Here is an 11,605-nt window from a genome sequence, read left to right on the forward strand (position 1 = left end):
CACAATTATTTAAGCCCCCAAATTAGTTGGTAGGAAGATGAGGGCACACACTGTGACTAAATTACATTATCAGAAGTGATAGGACTGATGACAAAGCTGTTTGATGTGTATGCTCCCTAGGTAAGACCTGCTCCCCGTGTTTACTGCATCCGTTCCCCTACCCTCATGCCCTTTGACTGGATGATAACATTAGCTGTTGCTGATTGAGCTATGATCTGCCAAGCACCAGGGGCTGGCTGCCTGGGCATCTGTTTCCAACTCCCTGAGCTCTTTTCCTTCCTTGCCTCCTGTGCCAAGATTGTTCTCTTTCCTTTTCTCCTCAGTACTGCCACCCCTCACCCCTTTATTCGCTAGACTGGCCAGGGAGTAAGACTATTTCTCCCTCTTCCCTCATCCTCATGGTCCCCAATTAGTTTCAATGCTCTTTATAGGGAGACTCCTAAGAAAACAAAATAATAGATAGCATGCTTTGAAAGTATTAAAATATCCTTTAAAATTTAGCAGTTATTTACTCCGTTTATGTGAAAGTTCCTGACTCGATTTTTTTCCAACAACCAGTAGTTTAGGCCAAAGCTTCAGTGTGAAACTCATCGCTTTATGTCCTAGAACCAAGATGGTAATGTGGAAATATCAAACTTTGATCTCACTCTTAAGTAGCCCTGTAATCAATTTTCTCTTGTTCTCTTTCTTTATCACTCACACACACACATACAAGCACACACACACACACACACACACACAGAGAATATAATTGGCTCCAGGTCACTTAGGGCAGAGCCATAAGTTATATTGAGAAAACCATGCCTTAGATATCTGTGGCAGGGATGCACATTACCAAGATACTGGGCTGGGCTCTGTTCCTTTCTTGAAAATGGACTTCCACTGCAGTGTAAATTCCCCCTAATGAGTCAAAGGTAATGCTAGAGGTAAAATTTAGGTCCAGAGACTTCAATTATACTGATTTTATCCATTGGACTAAACAACTTTCCACCATTAAGTAGATGGAAGTAAAGAGTTTGCCTAAAAACAAGAGTTGAGGGCAATGTTAGTAAGGGAAGAAAAAGTCTTGAGTGTGGTTTTTCTTGAAATAGAAATGTGAGAAGAGAAATTATATGTTAACATAAGACAGAATAAGTAAACACATAAAATTATAATTATAGACAGGGAGATTATCTATGAAGCTGTTTATAAAATAATGAAATTTGCTTTGTGATAAATAATGTATTTTAGCTTTCCTAAACCCTGGTGGCATAGTGGTTAAGAGCTACGACTGCTAACCAAAAGGTTGGCAGTTCAAATTCACCAGGCGCGCCTTGGAAACCCTATGGGGCAGTTCTACTCTGTCCTATAGGGTTGCTATGAGTTGGAATCGACTCGACGGTAACAGGTTTGTTTTTTTTGGTTTTACTACCATCAAGAAAGAATACTGGGATTTGATCATTTATCCAGGAGATAGTAATACCTCTCTGTTGACTTGACCAAATCATGGAAGGCTCCCAAATTTCAGAAAAGATAATAGTGAACAGTCTACCTAGAATCTCCCAGAAAAAGAAAGTGAAAAAATAATAAAATCCAAATAATAGCAAGCCAATAATTAGATCAGTTCTAGAATGCATCTAAAAATAGAAACCCAATCCACATTTTTGGCAGTAATTCTCCTTTCCTACCCTGCTCTCAAGTTCTCACACACAAAACATCAGTGACATTGGCTTTAGTATCTCTTCCTCTAATACTCATTATCACCTAATGGAGCAAATGGCTATTTGAAGTCTGGTTACTGTCTAGCTAACTACACAGCACATTTGACCGGATTGCCTAACATAAAATGAAAACAATTGGTTTCCCTATCCTAAAAAAGAAAAAAAAAAAGCTGAAATGTTTATTATAATACTAACACACTTTCAAAATCAAAGTAAACATCGGAACTGTCACCTGTGGCCATCAACTATAATTGAAAACATCATATGTGTGTATTTTTGATAATTGGAAGAGAGACTATCAGAAAGCCTTGGGTTAAAGAAGATAAATAACTGATGCCTTTCTCCCCCTTTATCAGTTTTTCTGTCTCTAATAGTAACCAGCTATTCAACAAGAAATGTTCTGTACATGGGAAAAAAAAAATGAGAGTAATTTGTAGAGATTTTCATCTTCCCTTAAGCATTTCTGTTAAGGTGGTTTGAATTGCTTATTGCGAGCTGGCCTCCTCCACCATAGTTTTAAACAAAGATCAAAAAATAAGATCTGATCTCAGATTGTAGAACAAACTGCACACAAAGAGATGGGGGTGGGGGTGAAGTCTGGTGGGAGTTGAGTATGTCAATCTGATGCATCTCTTTGGGATGCAGCAGAAGTTCTCCTTCTTGCCACCTGAGTTGTTTATCCGTGACCATCAGAGAGCATTTTCAATTGCTTTGCATTCCCCCACATTTTAGTCCTGTTCAGTCCACATAACTGTTTGGGAACTGGAATTCTCATTCCATCCTTGCTGTCGCCTCTGCCCACCACCAGCCTCTTCCTCTCAGGCACAACTTCTGAAGGGCACACACACCCATTATCCTTTCTAATGCAATATTTCCATTTAGCCCTCTTGATTTTAAACAGCACCCATTTCCATGTTAAAATTAGGTTCTACGACTATACCACTGCATTTTAGTTTTTATTTTTAAAATGTTCATAACCCAAAAGACCCATTGCCGTCAAGTCGATTCCAACTCATAGCAACTGTAGCCTAATAAGAACCACTTCTCTTCTCAGGAATCCTTTGGTTCTGCAGATGGATGTGATGAGAAGGAAAAACACTGGACAAGAAAGCATGTATTCTGTCCCTGGCATTTCTGCCCTTACTTGTGGGACTTTCCTCTTATTGGCTGTGTGACCTTAGGCAAGTTACTTAACCTGTCTGGGTCTCAGTTTCCCCATCTGTTGAAAAGGCAAATATCTCCCTCTTAGAAGTGGTGTAAAGATTGGATTAGGTAACAGTTTTAACTTGTTTGGAGTAGTACCTGAGCCCTCTCTGTAAAGTTCTGGTTCATTCTCTTATGTACTTCATTCTTATCTCCCAGTAGGGGGTCGAGGTGGGGGTGGCATGCCCAACAATCAAAAACTGGTTCTTCACTACACCTTGCCCAAGACTAATGGTCTCAATAGTGCTCGCTTTCAGACTTCCCACTCTCTGGTACATTCCTACATCATCTTTATTCCATGCATCTTCAGTGTCTTCCTTTATGCTGACTCTGTTTCCTCTGCTTAAGTCTCTTCTAATCAAACAAAGAAATAAAAGGTAAGGGGTTGGAGGAGGAGCCCCTTTGTTATCTCTGCTTTCATTAAAGCTGTCATCCCATCACCCCTTCACTTAGCTAACATACTTCTTTAAAAGAATTATTAGTTCTACTACCCCCTCCCCTCAACTCAGTGGTCTAAAATTCTAACTGATATCCTATCCTACCAGTCTCCTGACTCCAATATTTTAAATTGCCCTTAATTAAAACTCAGTTGTAGGTCTATATTTAATAAATTGATTTTGAGTTGCAGTCCTGTCCAATAAAAATATAATGTAAGCCACATATGTAATTTTAAATTTTCCAGTAAACACATTAAAAAAGTGAAAAGTCACATAAAAAATTAAAAAGTAATGATATATTTTATGTAACCCAACATATCCAAAATATGGAAACTCTGGTGGCGTAGTGGTTAAGAGCTACGGCTACTAACCAAAGCGTCGGCAGTTTGAATCAACCAGGCGCTCCTTGAAACCTCTATGGGGCAGTTCTACTCTGTCCTGTAGGGTTATTTCAACATGTAAACAATATAAAAATTCTTAATGAAATATTTTCATTTTTTATACTAAATCTGTGAAATCTGTGTATTTTATACTTACTGCCATTTCAATCTGGACCAGCCACATTTCAAGTGCTCTATGGCTAATGGTGGTTAACGGCTACCATATTGAACAATGCAGGTATACACTATTTGCGAAAGTTTTCCCTGGCCCCCTCTTTAACTTCTAAGGCAGCTCTTGGTTTTCACTGACTATCCCTGATTGCTCCTTTGCACTTTTGCTGGCTTATCTTTCTCAAAATCTTCTTTTACTCTTTGGTAAATGCCTCCCCAAACAGATCTACCCCACTCCTTCTCTGCCTTAGTTCTAACTCCTTTAGGTACTTAGTACTTAGAATGTCATGTCATGTCAAATTGGTGGGATGACCATATGCACATCACTCAAGTCAAGCTGAAAGGTAGGAACTGGGAAGAGAGAGGAAAACTGTTCCCATTCCCTCTTAATCCTTCATTGCCCAGAACTCATTTCTAGCAGGTACTCTGAATGCTTTTTGTCCTTCCTTCCTTTCCTCATACTCCCAATCCTTGACTCCTGTTTTCATCCTTTTGCAGGACCATGTTCTACAGAAATGCCATGGTGCATCATTTACTGTATTTACCACTCTGGCTTTTGGACAGCAGCTGATATAATTTAAAAGCTTATAAAAAGTGCACTTGGAATATCTGTGCAGCTGTCTGCAGTAGCTGCTTGCTGGATGCAATGACTGATTTACTGGGTGGCAGAGTATTATGGTTGACACGCTCTCAGTTATTTAGGGCGTCTTACTTTTAGCATCAGAGCGACTGAGAGCCTACTCTGCATGCATCCCACAGCACACATGGTAAATCTGATCGTAGAGGCTGCTTATATGTGTGAATGCCTCATGATGAGATGTCACACCCTTGCCATGATCTACTTACTTCTGAGTTTTATGCCAACTTGTTTTTAATGTTCCTTTCCAGGGTGTATCTGGTAGTATAAATGTCTGGTTCTAGAGAGGCAGCATGCTTTAACAGGCAGGTATGTGACTAGGATATAATGATTATCCTCATAGCTCTTGAGGAAATATGTATATTCCTTTACAGGAATAGTGTCCTTTGGGGGTTGAAATAGTATTTGCCAAATCTAGGGGATGAGGTCAGTAGATGCTTAAAAAAAATCAAAACAGCTTACTCCTTCCCAGCTTTCATCACTGCTAGCGTGTGTTAAATGACAAGTCTTCGACTCACAAAATTTAATAGGATTATCTGAGGGTTCAGGCCTGTCATCTGTTTTTAGAGATTAGTGAACACCTGTTTATACCCATTTTTCTTTCACTCAGACTCTATATCACTATCCAAAGCATTCTTGAGATTTCTGGGTTCCTCCCGCTAAGAATGACTAACACTCACTTCCATTAGTTAATAAAATAAATGATCTCTGAAAGTTAGTATATTCTTGATCCATTTTACTTTGATTAAATCCTTAAATAATTTCCTCTAGTTGGGTTTTTATATGGGTTCATTGCATCTTTTGTGAGAAATAATTTTGTTTTATAAAAATTCAATGTATTGATGGATAAATTTTATAGCTCTTGGTAATAAAAATATTCTTTGTGGGTTTTATCTAATGCACATTATACATATCGTCTAGTTCTAATTGGGATACCAGAAAGATATACTGTCTTCAAATAATTGTAAATACATAAACATGATACTTTAGATAAGGGAGCTGGCTACATAATATGTCTGTTACACATAGATTACCAAATATTCTGAACAAAAAGGAGGTGCACCTCACATGAAAATGGCTACAGGATCATCATTATGCTTTTCTTTGCACTGATGATAGGCTGAAATGCTGGCTAACAAAGATTTCCAATTACTAGAAAGCTGGAGAAACCCTCTTGCCCCATATTTTATTGCATATTCCATGCTGGAAATGCTAAGAGTTGGTGCAGACCTTTTTATCTCATTATCAGCTTTGTGATATCGTCCCTGTAATGATCCTAGGATATCCTCTTCTAGGTGACTTTCTAACTGACATCTGTGTAGCAGCATTGTGTATGTGTGTGTTTGTGGTGTGAATTTGTTGTGTGGAACTTCAGGTGTAAACTAGCTTTCTCCTTAGCCACCTGCTTCACTCATTTCTCCACTTTATAAGATTTTAGAGAAATCCCAAGGCTGTCCCAGGCAAGACAGTCTAGGCTGGATAAAGACATAGTATAAGGCTGTGGCAATACCCACTATTTTGAGTGGACTGCTGGAATCCATTTCAGGCTTGAAGTCATTCCCCACTAATGACAGGACTGTAGGGCTTTAGGCTACTCAAGCATGGCAATAGGGTGCAGTGGAAGAGCATGGACTTTGGAATCGTGTAGATGAGGACAAATCCTTTCTCCATCACTTACTGCTTGGCCCTGGATAAGCTGTTAACCTCTCTGAATCTCAGTTATAGTGTCTCTAAAATGAGTTGTTGAGAGAAATAGAGATGATGGCTGTATTAGTTTCCTAGGGCTGCTGTAACAAAGTACCACAGATGGGGTGCCTTGAAACAGAAATTTATTCTCTCACGGTTCTAGAGGCTAGAAATTTGAATTCAGGGTGTTGTCAGGAATATGCTCTCTCTGAACATTCTAGGGGAAGATCCTTTCTTGCCCTTCTAGTTTCTGGTAGCCCCAGGTGTTCCTTGGCTTGTGGCAGCATAACTCCAATACCGGTCTTCATCTCTGTGTCTCTGTGTGTCCTCTCCTCTTTTTATAAGGACACTAGTCATATTGGATTAGGACCCACCCTATTCCAGTATGACCTTGTGTTAACTTTAATCGCATCTACAAACACCCTATTTCTATAAGGGCACAGTCACAGTTACCAGTGGTTAGGACTTGAACATATTTTTTGGAGAGACACAATTCAACCCATAACAATGCCTGAAAAGCAACTTTCAAACTGTCTAGCTTGTAGTAGGTTCTTAACAATCAGTAACTATGATGTGATCATGAGGATAATGATGTAGAGGATTTGAGAGTAAAATTTCAAGCTTCTTTCCTATAATTGGAGTAAAGAATCTGCATTCAGGGGATCATGTCATCAGTCCCAAGTCAAGCTGTGTCATTATTTAAAAATGTACAGCTTCTTTCAAGTCTTTGTTTTTTGTTGTTTTAACATTGTGTATGACATATATTGTGAATCTAGTCTTAATGAAAGTGAGTCATGCCCTGAGACATTTATGATGTCAACAGAATTTTAATAACTTCTCCATTTATTGTTTGAACACAGATTTTCAGCAATTGCAGCAAACTAAATATTTTTACACTATCTTTTCATAGTATAAAATATACTTCTACATATGCTGTTTAATATCTTCATATGAGTCTATGTAACTGTATTCAGATTCATATTCTTATCCAGGAAAGAAGACTTGTATTCTAAAAGAATGCATGATTTATGGACTGCCTTGGAATCTGTTTTGATTCTTCCTTGTTAAGAGATTTTGAATTACTTTCTTCATGCCATGTAATTTTCTCAACTGATAAATCATTTTCATACTTTTCTGAGATTATTTTTTTTTTCTCTCAAGTAGGTAGAGGTTTAAATGAAGAAAAAATGAAAACTTGATCATATATATTAATACACGAAATGAGTATATATAAAGAGAAATTTAAGTATAGGCAATCCCTGGGTTATGAACAAGATCCGTTTCTGTCTTTAGGTCAAATTTGTAGGTAAGTCAGAATAAGTACATATGGTTTTTATTTAGCATTAGTTAGACAAATGTTTGTCTTAGTATACAGTATATATTTTACCTTTCTGTGCATATAAGACACTTAAGAAACACTTTCAAACTGCTCAATGTTTTCATGTGTCACAAAATAGTGTGTGCATTTGTTATTATAATCGTTGTATGTATTTAACTCAAATTTTTAATATAATAGGCTTAATATAAGTAGCTTAAGTTTTGAAAGGTTGAGGAAATATTTCTGATTTTTTACTCACTTATTCTGATTATTTGATCTTGCTTTGTTGATTCTTACCTAGGTGACTTGTTGGTTTCAGAAAACCATAAGAGATTTACAAGAACAACATCTAGGTTCATCACTTTCAGACAATGAGGAGCTAATTCATAAGCATGAGGAACTGATGATAAAAGCAAAGGTAAGAGACACATTAAAAAATAATTCAAAGGTGCATGGTCTTCTCTCAGAATTTTTTTATGAGTAATTTAAAAGACAACCAGAATACCTCACTTTAAATAATCCACAATTTACATGGAAAAGATTCTGATAACATTAGCTAATATCACTGCCCAGTGACTGGGCTTCTAGAATAATAATAACAAAAACAACTTCTAGAACAACAATGACAACTGTCTTTTTTTGAATAGTCACTGTGCCAGGTGCTGTATATTCAATGCATTATCTAAATTAATCTCACAAAACACCTGAGGGGTAGGTATTGTTTTTTTTTTTCCTATTTTACAGATCAAAACAAACAAAAAACAAAGGTTTGGAGATGTGAAGTAACTTGACCAGTGTAATATGCATTGTCAGTGGCAGAGCTGAAATTCAATTCCAGGTCTAGCCTAACTCCAGGGCTCAACTTTTAAATACTACACTCCGCTAGCTTTCTAAAATTATTATTATCGTACACTGAGGCCTCACTGTGCTATCACTTTTACTATTTCCAGGTATAGTTTTTTTTTAGTTTAAAATATTTTTTAATTAAAAATGTTTATATCTTCTGATTTTAAAGTAATCCCTAGTTAATCACAAGAAATTATAAACAATAAAAGGAAGTAAGAAGAAAGTAAGAACCATCCCTAATTCTCCCGCAAAGAGACAACCAATCTGGGTACATACGATTTTTTTCTAAAATTGGACTGGAGTCTTCATGTGTGAACATTTTCTTGGAGCTCAAGTGTTCCGTCATAGACCCGCCTGATAATCACAGTGCACCCCTACCCCCACCCTGTGGGACTTTGAGAAGGCTTCCACGTTTTGACTCTTACAGAAAACCTCTCAAAGAACATCCTTCCATGAGAATCCGTATCTGTAGCTCTGTTCATCTGTTAGGACAGAGTCCTAGAAATAAAATTCCCAGGGAAACAGCAACAGGCTAAGTGTTGTGGATTTGAAAAAAAAGAAGCAAAAGATGGGGAGGGGGAGTTTGCTTCATGAAATGTCCAGAGCAGAGAACTCGTAGAGACAGAAAGTAGAGCCTTTTTCAGTGGTTCCTTAGTGCTGGGGTATGGGTGGGGGTGGGGGTGGGGATGGGGGTGGAGGGTGATAGCTAAAAGGTACAGAGTTTCTTTGTGGGGTGGTGAAAATGTTCTAAAATTGACTGTGGTGCTGGCAAGTCTGTGAATATACTAAAAATCATAGATTTGTATACTTTAAATTGTATGATATGTGAATAGTATCTCAATAAAATGGTTTTTTAAGATGGAGGGGTCCGAAGAGTGGCCCCTGAGAAGGTTCTGGAGAGAGGGTTCTGGAGGGCGGCCCCTGAGGAGGTACTGTCCGGCTGTGGCCACTCCAGGCTGCGTGAGGTGCGTCCTTGGGCTCTCTGCTGGCACTTGGAGTCCCTGTCCCAGCATCTTGGGCCAGCTCCTGCTTACAGCTAGGCTTCCTCGACCCTGCTGTCTCTGGCTGCATCTTCTGGCCTAAATTTCTCTCTAAATGGAGAGGGGCAGGGAAGGGTGTGCAGGACTGAGAGAACAGGCGTCTCCCTCTCATACTCAGAACCTGGCAGTCCTGGGGAGGCACAGCTTCCGATACGGGTACAGATTCACCCTGAGAGGCCGACAGGGGAAGAAGACAGAGAATCAGGAAAATCAGGCGCCCACCAAGCCCTTCTGAGAAGACTGAGGATTGAATATGATTATAAACCATGATGGAAGGGTGTCTACAGAACATTTGTTTTCTCTGTTTAGAAGTAGCCTAGTAGGTCTAAGGTTATCGCGGCCAGAATGTCCAGGGCCACGCCGAGGCCTCCCAGCAAGTGTGGAAGGAAAAGCGCGGCCAGGCGGGCAGCTGGGCTGTGCCTTGGCCTCTTTTCCGCTGCCCTCGCCCTCCTCGTGCGCCTGCACGCCCTGGCTCAGGTGGTTGCAGTAGGCCAGCTTGTTGAGTAGCAGCGACGCCGTGGGGTTGCTGTCCATCTCCTCCTCTAAAAGGACTATATTTTTTCTTTCAAAGAAGTAATCTCTCACCCTCTCAACACTGTTAATGAAAGGGCTGTTTCCTCTTGGATTTCCATCGCCCCTGCTCGGGCTGTCGGGCTCGGCTCTTGGGGCAGCTTCGCGCCTCAGCCGCTGCGCCTCCTCTCCCGCCGCCCTCCGTCCTCCACTAGGGGCGCCTTCCCGACGCTTCCACAGGCACCAGGGGCGTGGCGGGCTCCTGAGCTCCACTGTTTTCAGCCCAACCCGCCTCCAGATATAGTTTGATGTTCGCATTTACATTTCCTCCAGTCCTCTGTTTTACTTTTCTATTGTTGCTGTAACAAATTGCCACCTTTTTAGTGTCTTTAAGCAACACAAATATATTATCTTACAGTTCTGGAGGTCAGAAGTCCAAGATCAGTCTTACTGTGATAAATTCACAGTGGACTGTTTCCTTCTGGAGGTTCTAGGGGAGAATCAACTTCCTGGCCTTTGCTAGCTTCTAGAGGCCTCCTGCATTCCTTGGCTTGGTGGCCCCTGCTTCCATGTTCAAATCTGGCAGCATAGTATCTTCCAATCTCTCTCTCTTCTCTCTTTCACTTCTGTTTCTGTTTGCCTCTGTTGTCCTATCACCTTTTACTTTAACCCCTACCTTGCGCATATAAGGACTCTTGTGATTACATTGGGCCAGGATAATCCCCTTGTCTCAAGATCCTTAAATTACTCACATCTGCAAAATTCCTTTAGAACATAAAGTCACATATTCACAGATCTGGGGATTAGGATGTGGACATCTTTGCTGGGGGAAGGGCATTATTCTGTTTACCACATCCTCCAACCTACTTCAAAGAATTTCTGCTTTGCAAGAAGTAATGGCTGACAGCTGGCCAACCATGTGTAAGTATATGGAAGATACAAAAATGGAACCACGAAATGCTGAAAGCGACAGGAGCAGAGCAGCCATGTTGCAGTTGCTCCTTTCCGTTGTGCCTATAAATGGGGTCTATAAATACCTTCCAAAGTTCTTAACAGATGTTCCATATTACCTGCAAAAGGGGGCGGGGAGTCCATTCCCAGTAGACTGAGTGGGAATGGTGCATACTTTAATCAATATCAAGTTTTATAGGATTTTTATTACTAATATCTTGGGTGGTTGATAGTATAAGGTAGAGCTAAATGATGAAGGTCTGGAAAACAGTGGGCTAAACACTACTAGTCAGTGATTGAAAATGGACAAGACACATCATAAATATCCACATTTGTGGGGATGGAAATTAGGGAGGGGAGGCAGTAGAGTGCATTTACTAGACTGAAATCTCCTCATAGGGATCGTGTGGGTTGTTTTGTTTTTTAGTTTCTTGCTTCTCTTTGAGCACTGCAGTGTACAGCCGGTGTTCAAAACGGTTAGTTGAATATTTGACTGATTGAAAAAAAAGGTGCAGTTAACCCAGTAAAGACTGAATATTTTTTAAGTCCAGCACTTGGTTTATCTGCTTAGAAAGTTGTGTTTTTTGTTTGTTTATTCCTTTGTTTGTTTTTCTGTATGTGTCAGCTTCAAGTTTTGTCAGTAAAAATTCTATCAAAATTTCCAAATGCTAAACTCAAGAGATGACCTGAATTTTGTAGGATGGTTACTTCCTTTAAAGCAAACAA

The 11,605-nt window shown here is 39.7% G+C and overlaps 1 protein-coding gene across 1 annotated transcript in view; it reads left to right on the forward strand.

Annotated features, from left to right (window-relative positions):
- The window catches only part of CCDC141 (coiled-coil domain containing 141), a 199,312-nt gene that overhangs the window by 64,114 nt on the left and 123,593 nt on the right, over positions 1-11,605 (forward strand). Inside the window, exon 6 of the mRNA XM_004375579.2 lies at positions 7,834-7,950. Within this exon, the coding sequence (XP_004375636.1) occupies positions 7,834-7,950 (117 nt within the window). The remainder of the gene's footprint in view (positions 1-7,833; positions 7,951-11,605) is intronic.

This window comes from Trichechus manatus, unplaced genomic scaffold, assembly GCF_000243295.1.
Source record: "Trichechus manatus latirostris isolate Lorelei unplaced genomic scaffold, TriManLat1.0 scaffold00037, whole genome shotgun sequence".
NCBI lineage: Eukaryota > Metazoa > Chordata > Mammalia > Sirenia > Trichechidae > Trichechus > Trichechus manatus.